This window comes from Poecilia mexicana, unplaced genomic scaffold (assembly GCF_051168715.1).
Source record: "Poecilia mexicana isolate PSO_F unplaced genomic scaffold, ASM5116871v1 scaffold_16, whole genome shotgun sequence".
Classification (NCBI taxonomy): Eukaryota; Metazoa; Chordata; class Actinopteri; order Cyprinodontiformes; family Poeciliidae; genus Poecilia; species Poecilia mexicana.
Genome location: NW_028263385.1, coordinates 1908016 through 1925821, shown reverse-complemented (window position 1 = coordinate 1925821; position 17806 = coordinate 1908016). Strand labels below are relative to the sequence as shown.

Sequence of the window (17806 nt, the reverse complement as noted above, 5' to 3'; positions counted from 1 at the left end):
AACAAAGTTTTTTTTTTTTTTTTTTACCAGAGTTTCACTGAGAAGTAGCTCATATGAAGAGCTCAGCTGATGAGCAGCTCCACCAGGTGTTTACTAATTGCTGCTGGCTAGTCTGTAGGAGCAGAGTGTCGTCGTGGTGGAGCGCTGCTCTGTGAGGCTGAAGCTGGGGCTCGGTCCACCCAGGCGTTTTAACAGATGAATGGTTGCCATGGAGATCAATGGATTTCTCAAACATGCTTGAAAGAATCAAAGCAAGGTTTCTCCAGGTGAGAGTAAACGTATAACATGATGTGAAGCTCAAAAACCCTTTTAAGCAAGAGACACTTGGCTGAAAACCATTTGAAATCAAACTAAAACAGAAAACTGTTCAAAGTGCCTTAAACAAAATTACAAATAAAATAGAATAAAGGAGCAAATGAAACCAATAACCAGTAAAATAAAGCAGTGGCATCACAGAACAGTGTGAAGATTTGTGAACTTTGAATCAAAGGGCATAAAAATTAGCTTAAATTTAAACTAATTAAGATTAGAATAAGACTCAGTAAAGAACAGCTTCTCTGTATTCAACCAGCTTTGCTAAAACATTATTTTAATTATTTTCTGAATTAAAAGTCAATAACCCTTTAGATAATTGATTCTTAATGCTGTGTTACCTAGCAACCACTTAAAGAGAGACTGTGACTTTATCAGACAGGTTTTAATGGAAATAATATCCCACAGAACAGGTAATGATTGGGACATGATCTGTTTGATAAAGTTTATCATTCCTTTTACCTTCCATATTGTAAATACTGACATCCTGACTGTAACTGAGGCTCCTTGAATTTCTCAATCATACATTCATGTTAAACAGCCATTTAGAGTTAAACAGTTATTTATTAAAGTTCAACAATTGATCTTCATGTAATTGTTTCCAGATTAAAAGTGAACTTCTGGTCAGCATGTCGGTGAAGAGCTGCTGGTTCTTCAGGAACATCTTGATGGACTTGCAGTCCGTTCAGTGGGTCACGGTGCGGCTGGAAGGTCCCTGTAGTGCAGATTTTACCTCAAGTCAGACTCTGAAAGAAAACATCAGACATGCTGCTTGGTCACAGAATCACTTCATGATTTTAAATGAACAGCATTAGAACACATTTTCAGATTTTTCAAACTTTACTGGAAAACACAGAGGAGTGAAATGTTTCAGTTTCAGGAGCAGCAGGTCGCTTAATAATCTGCTCTCTGCTGCTTTCAAATTTCTTATTTCTCTTTAATATTAAAATGATGTTTCAACAAGTTTAAAGAGGAAAAAGCAGAAAAACTCACCATCACTGAGAGACGCATTTGAAGCTTGAACTGCCTGCTGAGGAAAGACAACTGCAGCAATAAAAACAATATTAGTTTCTGACAAAAACCATCTCAACAGGAAAAATACATTCTGCAGGTTTTATACCATGAAGTTTCTGTTTTCCTTATCGAACACCATTTCCCAGCAGCCTTTGTTCAGTCATGTGACCAAATGGTGTTGAGGTCTTTCCTGCCATCATGTCTGCTTGGTGAACTGCCTGCCTGCCTGCCTGGACCTGAGCAGGTCCATCTGGACCTCGTTCTCATCCATCTCAGCCGACCTCAGAGGCGTTTTTCTATCTTAGTGGAAACTTGGCACTCCCTGTTGGTCAGGGAGCTTCATGCTTTACCTGCAGGCTTGTTGCACCAGGTGTTGTGCTGCTGCTGCAGGGCGTCTGTGAACAGACTGACCCATTAAACCTGCCTGATCTGGTGCAGCCTGCAGCCATCATGACGGGGTCTCTGCTGGCTTTAAGGACCATCAGATCTCCACCTTTCACTTCCTGGACTGTCAGACTCCAGTTGATGCTGAACATTTCCAAACACTTCAAACAAATTTACAAACTGTCAGCTTTGAACTGACAGATTTCTGTGAAACACCCCAACAGCTTTAGTGCCGAATAGGAAAACTATAATCAGATAAAAAGTAAAAACTTTGTAGTTGTGACTGAAGCACAGCCAGCTGCACATCACTGAACAAAGATAGGTGGGAATATTTTACTCTTAGTGGATGAAACTTTACTAGTGCTTTGTATTTTTAAATGAAGTAAAGAAGTAGAGCTAACCTCCAACCAGAGCTGGACCCAGACCTGGACCTGGACCCAGACCTGGACCTGGACCTGGGTCACGGTCAGGTGTTCCTAGACCTGCTTTCTTGGCTTCTTCAGCTGCAAATATAGAAAACAATATTTGTTTTCAATAGTTTATTGCAATTACAGAAATATTTTAGAGATGAAAAGCTGTAATGTTGTTGCAGGAACTGCCACAGGGTCTTAAACATGGCTGCTTCAACTTCTCTCAATTTACCGATTCCCACAAAAACCTTTATTGCACCAAAATGTTTAGATTTTTTTGCTGCATCTGTTCATCAAAACTCCTGATGCAACAGCAGTTTCCTTACAGTTCAGTCCTCAGCTTTAAGTTTCTCCACAAACTCTCCTGCTCATCAGATCTGTCACCTCAGAGCCTCTTTATCCAGTCAGAGATCGTTTTCTGTGTGAAACAGTTTCTGCAGTTTGTCTGGTTATCCTCTACGCAAAAAGTATTTTAAAGATTTTTAACTACTATCTACAAATACCTTTAAGATACCTTGAATTATGGGTGTCATTCACAATATCTCTACAGTCAGAACAAAAAGCATGTTATCTCAAATTCACTTTATGACTGATCGTAATAGTAGGTAGTAATTCACTGCAGATATCTTGAATTAGAGCCTCCATACGACTCAATGATCAGCCAGAAGTTAGAGATATATCAAATAAGTATTATTAAATATGATTAGAGATATCTTAATTCACTAACGCATCTAGTCATATGTTTCAGATCAGATATCTGTAATGTACAGAAAATGAAGCTGACGTGGCATTTAAGATCAGATCCAGATCCAAACAGGGCGGTCAGAACTAAACTGTTCTGTTTCCAACAGTTTCCCGTGGAGTAAACTGCAGTTTCCTCCAACAAAGAAAAGAAAAAAGTCTGAACTGAAACTTAGGGCCGGTTTTAGGGCGTTTCTCCTTTTTTCTGTGGTTTTTACGCATCAGGTCATTGAGAGACTAAAGAAACAGGAAACGGGAACTATCCGGATGTTGAGGGTTGTGAAAGTAAAAAAGAGGCGAACTGGTTTAACTTTTACTCTGTGAAATCAGTTCATTCAGAGAGAAAACGTTCAAACGTTAAAACCTGAGGATGAAGCATTTTGAGTTCTCCTGCTGAGCTGATCGGATCTCAGTGCGGAAGGAATCAACGGGTCCAGAAGTTGTGCAGATATTTACCCAGTTCCTCCGCCGCCTGTTTGCAGTTGTTCTCTCTCAGGATGTCCTCCGCTTCCTTCAGGACGTTTTTCTCAGTGTAAGCTTGAACCATCACATCTGTAATCACCAAGAACCCTTTCTTCTGCACCTGGCTCGTCTTCACAACTCCCCGGTTCAGCAGTTCTGACCGGAACTTGTCAAGGTTCTCGTCTGACAGGTTCTCCAGGATGTCACTTAAAATCTTTTTGGCCGTTTTGGGAGCCATTTCTCATAACATGATCCAGATGAGCTGGTCTGAAGTCAGCCCAGACACGTTTCCGCTCTCAGCCAAACGGACAGCGGGAACGTTCTCTGTTTAAGTTCTGAGGAAATGAGGTTTCAACAGAGGCGCAAAAAGTGGGTATGCAGCGTATGCAACGCATAGGGGCGCAGCACCAGAGGGGGCGCCAAAACCCCGTCTGGAGGGGGCGACGCGCCGATTATGTTTTCCCATACAGTTCAGCGCCTCACGCTCCTTCACCTCTCGCACATAACGAGGTAAATGTAGCGAGTTTTACACTCCACGCAGCGTCGCCTCGGGGGGGAGGGGGGGGGCGCCGATTTATGCTTTCGCATCCACCTGAATAATGTGCAGTTGCGCCACTCGGTTTCAACAACATCTTTCCATCTAATTCAAACACATTTTCTCTCAGGCATTTGTTGCTTCATATGTTTGATAGATTATTAAAGATGACAATGTTTCTGGAAGTGCCGCGGGGTTCCTTATTGTAAAACAACAGGCCAGTTTACCAGCAGACAGAGGTCCCTGAAGGCACCATTTCTCCTCAGCTCCGTTATAAACATTCAGCTAACACACCCAGCTGGACTTACACACCGTCATAAACCCCCAGAGAAACTTCTTGCAGGTGGAGACAATTTTAAAAAGTTCTGCTGCTTTTGAGGGATGAAATACTAAACAGGAACAAAGATGGGACACAACAAAATGTGCATTTATTACTGCAGTCTGTGGAGTCTAAGGAAAGTAGCTTTATGTTTCATAAGACAATCAGAACTGCCATCAATAATCCAAACTGCAGAGGAGAATCAACATCCAAAAGATGAAGAGAAAAACGTTTGTCTGTTTCAAAACACAAACATTTTTCATTTCTAACTTGAACTTCAAAAAGGAAGCAGAAACCTGAAGGAATCTGCTTTAATGTTCCAATTTGTTTATGGCAAGATTTTTGCTTTGTTACAGTTTTTTCATACATCTGTGAGGACCACTGAAAGAGCAACAGAATAATGTGAATAATGAACGCTGATGTAAGTTTTGTCTGAATGAGGATTTTAACTGAAGATCAGAAAAAAATCAAACCAAAACCAGACAAGAGCAACATAATTCAGACTGTAAATCCATCACAACCTGGAGAAAATACAATTCAGAAATTTATCAAAGGAAAATTTCATATCTAAGTTTATCCATGGTATTATGACAGAATCAAAATCTTTTGGACGATTATCAATTTTAATTACTTTTAAAAGAAGTTGAGGCTTTTCTCAGATTCTTTTGTCTGTTTAATAAAGTAATGTCACTTTAACTTCCTTCTATCTTTGTGTTTTCATTATTCTGTAAGAGTCTCAGAAAAAATCCTTTCAACATGTTTTCATTGTCATTAAATATGTTTCCCTTTCAGTCTTCAGGTTGGTGTCAGTGTTACGTTAACATGAACTTTGTTCGTTTGTTCTGTTAAAAATTGTTCAGACAGAAACCGTCTGTGTGCTGGGAGGATCAGAGCGACGCAGGAAGATTACATGAAAACTGTTGATCTGTGACGTCCATCCTGACTGGCGCCTCCGTTCTCATGGTTCCAGTGTTTCTGAATAGATGAACGAACATCATTATCAATATTTAAAGTTGAAATTCAGTTTGGCTGTAGCGGCTGTGAGGTTTGTGTTTCTGCCCCGCCTCTAAAACAGGTGAGGTTCTGAGTCCATCCAGGGATCTGCTCACCTGGACCAAAGTCCGAATCGGTTCTGGTCTCCCATCTTGAGGAAAGACGTCTTCTCCGAAACTTTAGATGGTTGGAATAACTGTAAGTTTTGCTTTTTCCATTCTTTCAAAATGTTTTCTTGATGTTCGGAGACATTTTGTCTTATTCCAGGTTAAACTTTGATCTCTTTCTGTGTGAATAAAACTGATTAAATGTGAAAAAGGACAGAAACCTGCAGCACCTTCCACAGTGAAATTACATTTATTTCATTCAGATTATGGATCCTATATTCAGCTTTGTTGCTTCACATCATCTGGTTTATTAGCTGATTGTTCTGCATCTTCAGTCTGTCATGGTTTTATTTAACATTATTTAACAAAACTGTTTCTCCAGTTTTGTGGACAGAGTTTCTAGTTAAATGTTATATTCAATATATCTTGAATCTTTAATAATAATAATAATAATAATAATAATAACAACGCCATAGAACTGCCAGTTGGTAATTGAAGTAAAGTGGCTTTGATTTCAAAGAAGCCGACATTGAAGTCGATTGGCAAATGAACCATCACCAAAGAGGAAGGCTCTTATTGTCTCACTGCACCCCAAGAGATGCAGAACCTACAAAAACCACTTCTGTCTGGTTTTGAACCAGAGACCTTTTGCGTGTAAAGCAAACGTGATAACCACTACACTACAGGAACTGAACTTCTCTGCTTTGTTTCAGTTTGAGATTCCAAAGTTGATGATGTGAGATGCAACATGAAAATTTCAAATCAGGTTTGCACTCATATGCCTGGATTCAGAGTACACACCATGACACCACAGGACCTTGTTGACCTTTAGTAAACACCTGTGATGAAGAGAACATGCAAAATCTGTTTCTGTCTGGTTTTGAACCAGAGACCTTTTGCATGTGAAGCAAACGTGATAACCACTACACTACAGGAACTCCTGCTCTTTGCAGTGTTCCTGGTAGATGATCCACATTTTGTTAGTGACTAATGTCAACGATGGGCATGGAACAAAGTCAAATACTTACAGATCCTCTCAGAGAGCACAGTAACTTGGTGAACAAACTGTCAGACTTGTGCCTAATTTCACATTACAGTCCATAAACTAAGCCTGGGATCAAAAAATGTATTGAAGATGTCATTAGCAGAGACAAATGGTTCTACAGAGACTTGGCTAAATGGCTATAAAATAAAATCAGTACTTACAAATAAAAAAGGGCTCAAAAATAAAATAAAATTAACACATTAAAATAAAAAATATCTCTGAAATACAATCAACACTTGAAAATTAAAAATGGTTCAAAGATAATATCAACACTTCAAAATAAATAATGGTTTAAAAATACAATAAACACTTCAAAATATAAAATCTCTGGAAAATAAAATATTATGTATGTTGTTTTGAAAAACATTAGAATATAAGCACTTTTATCAAATCTTCATTGTGGTAACATCATGTAAGTTCTTCTTAAATCCATGGAAACTGAACAGTTTGTAAGGTAGGTGAGTTAGCTCAGCAGGTTAGAGCACCGTGCTGGTAATGCTGAGGTCATCAGTTCAAACCCCGTATGGGGCAATTCATGTGTAAGGTCTTTCAATCAACAATTTACAATAAATAAGGTTTCAAAATCAGTACATTAAAATGGTTCAAAATAAAGGGTTCAAAAATAAAATCAAAACTAAAATCAACACTTTACAATAAATAAGGTTTCAAAATCAGTACATTAAAATGGCTCAAAAATAAAATCAACACTTCAAAATAAAGGGTTCAAAAATAAAATCAATACTTCAAAACTAAAATCAACACTTTATAATAAATAAGGTTTCAAAAATAAAATCAATGGTATAATGGTAACTGTTTCTGTCTGTTCAGTCCATAAACATCCAAAGGCGCCATTTTGCCTTTGGCGCGTTAAATTCAAGTCTCCATTACAGACCAGAGAAAACTAAAGAGAATGCAACGTTGTGTTAAACCATTTGAGAAGCCGGTAGTTTATTTGGAGCCTTCTGGGTTCACGTTACCCAGGAGAGCGGCGCTCTGGAGGAGCTGCAGACGCAACATCTGTCCGTTTCGGAGAAGCGAAACCACGCAAAATAAATAAAGTAAAAACTCACACCGGACCGCGCAGGGTAAAACACTCAGAGTTCAGTTGATCTGTTTGGATCAGACAGATCCAACTGACTGATGAATTAGCGCAGATTTTTCTGCAGATGGGAACCAGGAGGAAGTGCGTTCAGACCCCAGCGGGTGAAGTGATGCTAATTTAAGTGAAGTCGCTTAATTTAATTTATTAAAAGTTATTGGGGCCTCAGTCAGTGGTTTTTGTCACTACGAGAAAAATGTAGATGCATTTATCTGCTTAATTTGTGATGGGATCTGGATTCACGGTGAATATTAACTAAACCGCATAAAATGCGGCTAAATAGCCGATGTTAATATGATTGTAATTTCAGGATAAAAATAGTACATGTCCGAGTTTTTTTATGTTGTCGGTCAAGATAACGGATAACAAAAAAAGTCTAGCGCCACCTGCCGCCCTGACACCAACTCACACATCTTCATTCACAGTCTTACTTGTAAATCGATGTTTCTTTTCTTGGACGTTTTGATGTTAGCTTGTCCATGTCTCAGTTTTATTCGCTGGGAAAATCAATAAGCAGCTTGAGGTGACTCTGCTGCTCTCTAGCGGCGAGAAGCCGTAATGTTGGCTGGTAACAATCGGAATGCATTGTGGGAGATGTAGTTTGTAGTCAATTCGTGCTCAAAATGTATTTTAAGTCAATCATCGGCCTATAAAATGCTGGGGGGGGGGGTGGATACACATAAAATGACACATGAGTTTGACATGTGCTCTAAATGAATCATTTCTATACTAACCATTGGCTCAGTGGCTCCACTTAGTGGACGGATGCTGATGTTGAACAGAAATCAATCAGAGGAGCAGCAGCTGATCTATAGAGGAATAATTATATTTATTTATCCAGTAGTGTTAACATGCAGATGAATGATGTGAGTTTCCTCTGCAGGTGAAAGTAGGAAGTGTGTGTGATCTGGTGTGAACTCAGCAGCATGGATCGGAGTGAGGACCGAGGGGAGGCAGACCCCCTCTCTAAAACTGATCCGTGTGGAGAACCTGAGGGTCAGAGCAAAGGTCAGAGGTGAGGTCAGCATCTCTAACTGCTCAATGCAAACCAAGGCTGTCGACGAGTGAAACAGGAATAAAGCAGAAGATAAAATCAGATGGTATTAAAACTCTGGGAAATTATTTGACTGTAATAAAAAATAAATAACTGGTCAATGTGGATAAAATGTGGCTGAAAATGAAGCAGAATGTGGTTCATGTTACTACAGTATTATACTAAACAGGCCAAATAAAAAACTGTCTCCACTGTAATCTGTCCACCAAGTCATTGTCAATAATTTGGATTAAAATGTCAGATCATCAGAAACAATCATCAACACTGTCCTGAAATTAGAAAGATGTGAATAACAATAACTTTTACAATTATTAACATTAAAAAATGCATTTTGTTTAATCAGTGACTCAAACAACCTGCATGTGTGAGAATCTGATCTCTGACTCCTTCACATGGTGCAGGTCTTATGAATTCTGTTTTAATTACAGTTTGATTCTCTTTCAGCTGTTTCCATTATCTATAGCAGCAATAAATCCATAAATTCAGCAAAAAAGTAAAACTAGTTTGTCTCCAGTCTCAGCAGTATTGGTTCTGTTTATTCTGCTGATCCGAGTTCTGTCAGCTCTGATGCTGCAGAGACCCGTTAACCTGCCTTTACTCACAGTCTCAGTCCAGAACCGGAGCCTGGTGCTGGATCTGAACATGGAAACGGACTGGAACCAGAACCAAAGCCCGTCTGTGACCCGGGGACCAGCTCCAGCATGGCCACCCACTTTACTGATGTTAAACACACGGGTCCATCAGACACACTGTGCGTTTTGGTTTTTCCAAAGACACTGAGAAATTTATTAAAGATGATAAATGATATCTTAAATATGTTTTTGTCATAATTGTATGTTTAGAATTTTATCTTTTTTTTTCCCCTCCAGCTTTTATTTCCGATGAATAATTAGTAACACATTCAGTTTTACAGAATCAGATTTGGGTGAAATGCAGAGGAAAGTCATCAGGAATGTTTTCCTCCTAGGATCCATCAGAGAGAGAAACCAGAGGAAGAACCTGGACCCGAGTCCTTCAGCAGCAACGAGTCCATGTTTCAGAACATCGAGTTCACGTCCAGCCGCACCGCGGCTGCAAGGAGGTGAGCTTTAAATCCGTCTGACGTGTTTCAGTGGAATATTTGATTTTCAATTTCATTTTATTGGTGGGATGTTTCAGGTTCACAGTCTGAAGTTTGACTGTAATAAATTATATTACAGTCATTATATATTGACCAGTTATTTGTCACTGATGTTTATTTTGTCACTGAAGGCACAAAACTTCATTTGTCTTGACAAAATTCATCTTGTAGCGGTTACAGGTGTGTATCTGGATCAGCTGCAAATGTAAAAACGTGACAGAGAAATTAGAGTAAGAATGAAATAAATGAACAACACAAACCATGAAGTAAACATTCACCTGAACAGTTGTGAGAAAAAGAAAGTAAATCCTCTTCAAGAACCTGAATTCAGTAAAATAAGTTTAATATAAACTGTATAATATTCTCTTCCTTCCTCTTTGCTTTTGGGTTATCTGAATAGTTTATCTGTCCTCACACAGAAAACCTCTACATAAAACAGCAGGACACGACTTGATGCTCGACACCAACGGTTCTGTTGCCTTCCTGACCCAGAACAGAACTTATCCGGGTCCAAGCTGTCTCCTTTAACATCAAACAGAAAACCTCTTTTCTTACCAAAAGGCACATGACAAGAACATCTTAGATGTTCAGCAATCAAAACCTTCACAGCTGTAATCAAATCAAGCTTCTCTTCTGTTTGTTGGGAAACGTCCAACACAAACCGAGACAATCGGATCTGCTGGTCTGAACCCACCAATCCACCAGAATCCACTGTCAGCTGGACTCTTTTGACTTTTGTTCTCTGCAATGTTTTAATCTATTTATTTCTTCTCTTCTGACTCTTGTTGAAATAAGTTTTCCAGGTTCTGAACTCTTCTAAAGTTAACCCTCCAGTTTGTGTGAAAAGACAAAATGTTCTACAGCTGCTGGATATTTTAAAAACTAGGTTTGCTTCCGGAACCAGCAGGACGGGTTCACATGGTCCACTATATGATCCGACATCTTCCACATTGCTTCCTTCCACTGAGAAAGTTTCTGTAAATAAACTGACTGATGTTCTGGACTGAGCGGCCCGGTATTTGCACATCCTGAAGATGAGCAGAGGAGACAACAGGTTTTCTAATAGGAGCTAATTATTCATGGTTCCTCCTCAGAGATGATGGGCAGAAGTTAGATGTTCCCATTGTTCAGCCTGAACAGCAGGATCAAGCACAGCTGGACTCCATATTCATGGTGTGTACATGTGCAGCTACGCTACATCTGTTCTGGTTACAATAATCTCCATGCTGCTGTTCCTGGACGGAGACTTGTCTCTCTGTTCAGCAGCCATCTGCCCTGAATCTGCCTGATGAGTCCTTCATATCTGATCCTGTTCCAGATGCTGGAGGACAACATCGTTAGCTTTGTGCGAAACGAGCTGAAGATCATCCAGACGTTTCTGAGCTCTGATGACTGTCCAAAACTCGCTGAGAGTCAGAGGGAGGATGAGAATGTGTTGGAGGGCGATGAAGAGCAGGAGAGAAGCAGCAGAAAAGCTTTTGTGAAGATCATTGTACATTTTCTGAGGAGGATGAAGCAGGAGCAGCTGGCTGTCCGCCTGCAGAGCAGTAAGATCATGTTTTCATGAAGATTTAACCAGATAGATGAACGATGAATGGAAATCTTTTACAGAGTCTTGCTAAAGTATCAGCGCCCCCAAAACTCTTTCCCATTTTGTCATGTTACAACATATCACAGTATTTTATCTGTTTCTATGATTGTTCTCCTCTGAACTGAGATGCCAGCTGTTTCTCCAGGTATTTGTTGGAACCACCTGTCCAGTCTCACTTCCCCCAGTGCTCCAATGCTCCGGGGTAAAACCGCTACCTTTACCTGCTAGGCCCGCTGCAGCTCCTCCCTGAGCCTCTGGTGGTTCTCCAGCTTCTCTCCTCCGTTGCTTCCATCATTTAGGAAAGCTGCATCGAGCACAGCGGCTGTCTTCTGCTGCCCATCAACGACGACGATGCAAAATCTTACTAGCAGCTTGTCTCAAGTCAATAATTCTTTTATATTGATTAAAAAGTTGTAGTCCTTTTGTGTCACTTATAAAATTGGAAAACTATCTGGTGATAAGTGAAATAAACTGTCAATGGAACAAATACTTTTTAATCCATATTACAGAATTACTGACTTAAACCAAGCTCCCATTTCTTGCTGAAAAGTTATTTCTAAGTTAGTTTTGTCTTTTTTCAAGTCTACTAAGATATTTGCAGTAGAGTCCAGAGCAACATTTATTGGTAATATTTTGTTTTTACAGTGTAGTCCATTAGTATCTGAAAGTCCCACAGGATTATTCTACATTTCTTATTTCTTTGATGGATATTTCTTAGTTTTTCTTGAGAATAAATATGGTGGAGTAGTGCTGCTCCTACTTGAGGACAATTCTTCATATTCTATGTAATCATGGCAGGTTTTGTTTCCCTGAGGAAGATTAATTAGCAGCAGCCTGTTAAAATCAGAAATGCGTACATTCTGCACAGGTGAACATTTTCACCTGAAGTTATTTTAGATAACACTGCTGTTCAAAGCCTTTGTTGCTATTGTAATTTTAATTTATCAAGTTTTCCATTTATTCAAAGCAATATTGTGTCCTGCTTTCTACATGCTTACTACATGTAAAATGATTTGTCCATCAACAGGAAAATAATTTTGATCCTCTATCCTGCTTCTCTCCCTCACAGCCGTGACAAATCCACGGCTCACTTCAGAGAAGAGGGAGGAAGATAACACAAGTTTCTTCTTTGTGTTGTTTCTTCTTTGTCTCTTGTTCGACTTGATGGATTTTTGAGGCTGTGTTCAAACTTGAGAGTGAGGGATGGGCACCATGGGGGAGACTGAAGGAGATTCATCTTTTTATGGAGCAGATTTATGTATTTCTTATCTATTCACACATTTTTAGTTAAATATGTTGTCATTCTGACTTAATGTAGCGATTGAGCCTGATCGCTGCTCTCTCCCCCTCGACCACTTGGTGCCCTACCCACAGTGCATTGAGGCACTATGAACCACAGTACTGTACAACCCCAATCAATACAACCCCAATAAAAACTTTGCAGTTGTAAAGTGACAACTTATAAATGGTTCAATAGCTACAAATACCTTTGAAAGGCGCTGTATTTGGATGATCTCTGTTTAAGAGACATAGATGTGAATTGTCTCATTATGCTAATTATGTTTTTGTGATAATTCAGAACATCGTGTTGCTGTTTGTGAGCCCAAACATAAAGCAGCTCTGAAGAAGAAGTTCCAGTCTGTGTTTGAGGGAATCGCTAAAGCAGGAAGTCCAACCCCTCTGAACCAGATCTACACAGAGCTCCACATCACAGAGGGAGGGACTGGAGAGGTCAATGATGAACATGAGGTCAGACAGATTGAAGCAGCATCCAGGAAACCACACAGACCAGAAACAGCAATCAGACAAGAAGACATCTTTAAAGTCCCACCTGGAAGAGATCAACCAATCAGAACAGTGATGACAAAGGGAGTGGCTGGCATTGGGAAAACTGTCTTAACACAGAAGTTCACTCTGGACTGGGCTGAAGACAAAGCCCACCAGAACATCCACTTCATATTTCCATTCACCTTCAGAGAGCTGAATGTGCTGAGAGAGAAAAAGTTCAGCTTGGTGGGACTGATTCATCACTTCTTTACTGAAACCAAAGGAATCTGCAGCTTTGAACACTTCCAGGTTCTGTTCATCTTTGATGGCCTGGATGAGAGTCGACTTCCGCTGGACTTCCACAACAAGGAGATCCTGACTGAGGCTACAGAGTCCAGCTCAGTGGATGTTCTGCTGACAAACCTCATCAGGGGGAAACTGCTTCCCTCTGCTCTCCTCTGGATAACCACACGGCCTGCAGCAGCCAATCAGATCCCTCCTCAGTGTGTTGGCATGGTGACAGAGGTCAGAGGGTTCAATGACCCCCAGAAGGAGGAGTACTTCAGGAAGAGATTCAGAGATGAGCAGCAGGCCAGCAGGATCATCTCCCACATGAAGACGTCACGAAGCCTCCACATCATGTGCCACATCCCAGTCTTCTGCTGGATCACTGCTACAGTTCTGGAGGATGTGATGGAGACCAGAGAGGGAGGAGAGCTGCCCAGAACCCTGACTGAGATGTACATCCACTTCCTGGTGGTTCAGACCAAAGTGAAGAAGGTCAAGTATGATGGAGGAGCTGAAACAGATCCACACTGGAGTCCAGAGAGCAGGAAGATGATTGAGTCTCTGGGGAAACTGGCTTTTGATCAGCTGCAGAAAGGAAACCTGATCTTCTATGAATCAGACCTGACAGAGTGTGGCATCGATATCAGAGCAGCCTCAGTGTACTCAGGAGTGTTCACACAGATCTTTAGAGAGGAGAGAGGGCTGTACCAGGACACGGTGTTCTGCTTCGTCCATCTGAGTGTTCAGGAGTTTCTGGCTGCTCTTCATGTCCATCTGACCTTCATCAACTCTGGAGTCAACCTGATGGAAGAAACACAGAATTTCTTCTGGATGTGGTGGTTCTTTTTCTTTAAGAAAAAGGTTGATCCAGGACGCTTTTATCAGAGTGCGGTAAACAAGGCCCTACAGTTTCCAAACGGAAACCTGGACTTGTTCCTCCGCTTCCTCCTGGGACTTTCTCTGCAGACCAATCAGAGTCTGCTACAACATCTGATGTCACAGAGAGGAACTGACATACAGACCAACCAACATACAGTTAAATACATCAAGGACAAGATCAATGATGATCTTACAGTGGAGAAAAGCATCAATCTGTTCCACTGCCTGAATGAACTGAATGATCGTTCTCTAGAGGAGGAGATCCAACAGTCCCTGAGTTCAGGAAGTCTCTCCACAGATGAACTGTCTCCTGCTCAGTGGTCAGCTCTGATCTTCATCTTACTGTCTTCAGAGAAAGATCTGGATGTGTTTGACCTGAAGAAATACTCAGCTTCAGAGGAGGTTCTCCTGAAGCTGCTGCCAATCATCAAAGCTTCCAACAAAGCTCTGTTAGTGCACACTGCTCCACATGACTTTTGATACAGAAACAATTAAAATTACAGGCAGAGTAAAAAAAGACAGATTGCTCATTAACATTTTCTTTTCTGTACATTTCATCCTCAGACTGAGTGGATGTAACCTCTCTGATAAAAGCTGCAAATCTTTGGCTTCAGTTCTCAGCTCCCAGTCCTGCAGTCTCAGAGAACTGGACCTGAGTAACAACGACCTGCAGGATTCAGGAGTGAAGCTGCTCTGTGCTGGACTGGAGAGTCCAAACTGCAAACTGGAGGTTCTCAGGTGATGCTCAGAGCCTGCATGGCTGCCGCTCTTTATGCTAGTCAACAGGATCAAATTAATTTACATATTTTCAGTTTTTCAACCATTTTCTGGATTTCTGTAGATTCTGACAATGACTTTTTGACCAATGTTAAAAATTGACCAGTTTTTGTCCGTTTCTGTGGGTCTGAGTTGTGTGCTGTATATTTCTTGCAGTCTATCAGGCTGCCTGATCGCAGAGGAAGGCTGTAATTCTCTGGCCTCAGCGCTGAGCTCCAACCCCTCCCATCTAAAAGTGTTGGACCTGAGCTACAATCATCTCGGAAAATCAGGATTTGTGCTGGAGCATGAACTCTGGAAACCTGAATCTCTCAGGTATGGAAAGACCAACCACTTTCCTCCAGACAGAGGAGAATAATCTGATCATCACCTGTTTTCTAGTCTTCCCCTGAACTTCCAATCTGCTAGTCTAGCATTCCAATTTTCTGAATTAGCCAAATACTCAAAGTTTAGGTATACCAAAAATATTTTAGTGATATGTTGAACCTGGGTATTTCAAAGCTTAGTGTTGTTTCTCTTCTAGAAGAAGCCACTACTGAAGCTCCTGCTGCTTTTAACACTTTACTTTCCATACCACAGAAAGTACTCCTGGGTCAGTGCTCTTTTCTGTGTGCTCTGTCTTCTTAAACGCCCAGTCGGTTGAGATGGATTGCTGTTCACTGAGCCAGGTTCTGGTTCTGGTTCTGCTGGGGGTTTCTTCCTGTTCAAGGGAAGTTTTCACTGTTGCTACACTGTCATTCAGGATTAGGATATGCTGATACGTCAGTCTACCAAACTCTGGACTTGACTGTTCAATAACTATGATTGAACTGGACTGTATATAATTGACTCTGTATGATTTCACTGAACTGACTGCATTTCTGCATATAATCATTTCTTGGTAAATTGCCTTTAGTAATGTTGCTATCTAAATAAACAGGTTTTATTTTCACTAAGGAGTTAGGATATTTCCATGTACCACTAGTTTATGGATAATCAGCTGCTAAGTGATTGGTGATGTATCTTTTATACTTTAATTTGGGCTGAAGATGACCAACACTAGATTGGACTTAAAAGAAAATAGATCATTGTTCATGTTAGTGTTGTTTTTGATGATATCTGATGGACTGATCCACCTCCACTTTGCAGGGTTTCACCTGATGGAGATCGGTGGTTGGTACCAGGTCTGAGGAAGTGTGAGTGTTGCTCATTTGAATGATTTGATTTTAATGCAGCATCATCGCAGTGTGGGGAAATGATCAGCTGTTTGTTCTCTCCATCAGATTCCTGTCAGCTCACCATCGACACTAACACGGTGAACAGCAAACTCAGGCTGTCTGATGACAACAGGAAGGTGACGCGTGTGGAACAGGAGCAGTCGTATCCTGATCATCCGGACAGATTTGATGTTTGGCCACAATTATTGTGTCAGAATGAGCTGACTGGTCGCTGTTACTGGGAGGTTGAGTGTAAAGGAGAGGTTGACGTCTCTGTCAGTTACAGAAGAATCAGAAAGAAGGGAAGTGTTGATGACGTTGTGTTTGCAGTGAATGATCACTCCTGGAGTCTCAAGTGTTGCAGTGATGGTAGCTACTTTTCCTGTCACAATAAGAAGAAAACACCCATTTCCTCCTCGTCTCTCTCCTCCTCCTCTTCCTCTTCTCATTTATCCCCCTCTTCTTACTTCTTCTCCTCTCCGTCAGCCTCCTCTGTCTCGGCCAGAGTGGCGGTGTATGTGGACCGTCCGGCCGGCGTTCTGTCCTTCTACAGGGTTTCCTCTGACAACGTGACCCACCTCCACACCTTCACCACCACATTCACTGAACCTCTTTACGCTGGATGTGGGATGTGGTCTGAGTTCTCAGAGTTTCTGTGCTGAGTAAACCATCTTCACTCCTCTCCCTCAGCATGTTGTGTTTGCTGCACACAAACCTCCAATAATCCCCTGAATCAAATTGTGCTAATGGGAGAAACATGCACCAGTCTGTCAGCTCAGAAAACGTTTCAGAGTTTAATTTGAGTAACAGGAACCTGTCTGCAGTGACTCCACCGGGTCGTCTGTCCATGACGGGGAGGTTTGATTAAAGTATAATCAGCTCCTCAGCCTAAACCTCTGAGGAGGATTACTTATAACAGCTCTCACCAGTAAACTGTTATTATTGGAAATGTTGCTGTTTTTATTTTTCAGCGTTTTCTTTATTTTTCTGTTTTTATTTTTATTTATTTCTTTTTACTTTTTACAGAGTATCTTCACATTGTGATTTTTCTAAGCCTTTTTTATCATTTCTTATTGCCTTAGTTGGTTTATATTTGGTATTTTCACCTTTTTGGATATAAACATAATGAAAACAATAGTCTGTATATCGAATTATATGTGTCAGTTTGAAGTAAAATGATGGCAACACAAGAAATTACAATCTATATAAAATTATAATCGACCCTCATGGAACCAGTCAGACTTTTCTGTCTTGGTCTTTAATGTTCAGACTTTTGTTGCATCCATTTATAATATTTGTTTTAAGCATTTTACATAATTCTCATTCATTTATTTTTAATACATCTCTTCTGAAAATCCCTTCCAGTGGAGAAGACACTCACTGATCTGACATTTTCAGACCAGAGAGAAGAAATCCACCAGATTGTGAAATGATTTGCTTTTCTCTTGTGAAATCTTCATTTTGTTGATTCTTTCAGCTGAAGACTCATTTATTTAGACTAGATGTATGTACTCAGTTTATTATTATTGTTATTATTATTATTATTATTATCATTATTATTAATTTTTTTTTTTTTTTAGTGTTTTATCTCCTGTATTTTCAATGTGATTGCTATATAAATAAATTTTACATACTTACATTTTTTATTCAGAAGTCCTGGATTAAATGGCTGTTTCTTGATTGGAGAGACAGGAAGAGAGCTAAAGGGAAATA

General features: G+C 40.3%; 1 protein-coding gene and 1 pseudogene across 4 annotated transcripts; one reads left to right on the top strand and one right to left on the bottom strand.

The window, feature by feature from the left end:
- Positions 1-856: 856 nt before the first annotated feature.
- Positions 857-3870, bottom strand: LOC106913540 (uncharacterized). 3 transcript variants are annotated; one of them, XM_088013984.1, is made up of 4 exons: positions 3318-3864; positions 2112-2213; positions 1306-1356; positions 857-1027 (listed from the first exon to the last, which is right to left on the bottom strand). In XM_088013984.1, exons 1-4 carry the CDS (start codon positions 3559-3561, stop codon positions 900-902), a joined length of 525 nt encoding a protein of 174 aa, XP_087870110.1. In that variant the 5' UTR covers positions 3562-3864; the 3' UTR covers positions 857-899. The 3 variants fall into 3 exon arrangements, with proteins under 3 accessions (XP_087870110.1, XP_087870112.1, XP_087870111.1); XM_088013986.1 differs by having other exon boundaries at positions 857-1058; positions 3318-3857; XM_088013985.1 differs by lacking the exon at positions 2112-2213 and having other exon boundaries at positions 3318-3870.
- A 4451-nt stretch (positions 3871-8321) lies between these two features.
- On the top strand, positions 8322-17739 carry LOC106920439 (NACHT, LRR and PYD domains-containing protein 3-like; annotated as a pseudogene). The gene is made up of 7 exons (XR_015765625.1): positions 8322-8436; positions 9443-9556; positions 10690-10768; positions 10914-11142; positions 12766-15212; positions 16026-16072; positions 16160-17739. The product of XR_015765625.1 is annotated as an NACHT, LRR and PYD domains-containing protein 3-like (transcript).
- Positions 17740-17806: the final 67 nt, after the last annotated feature.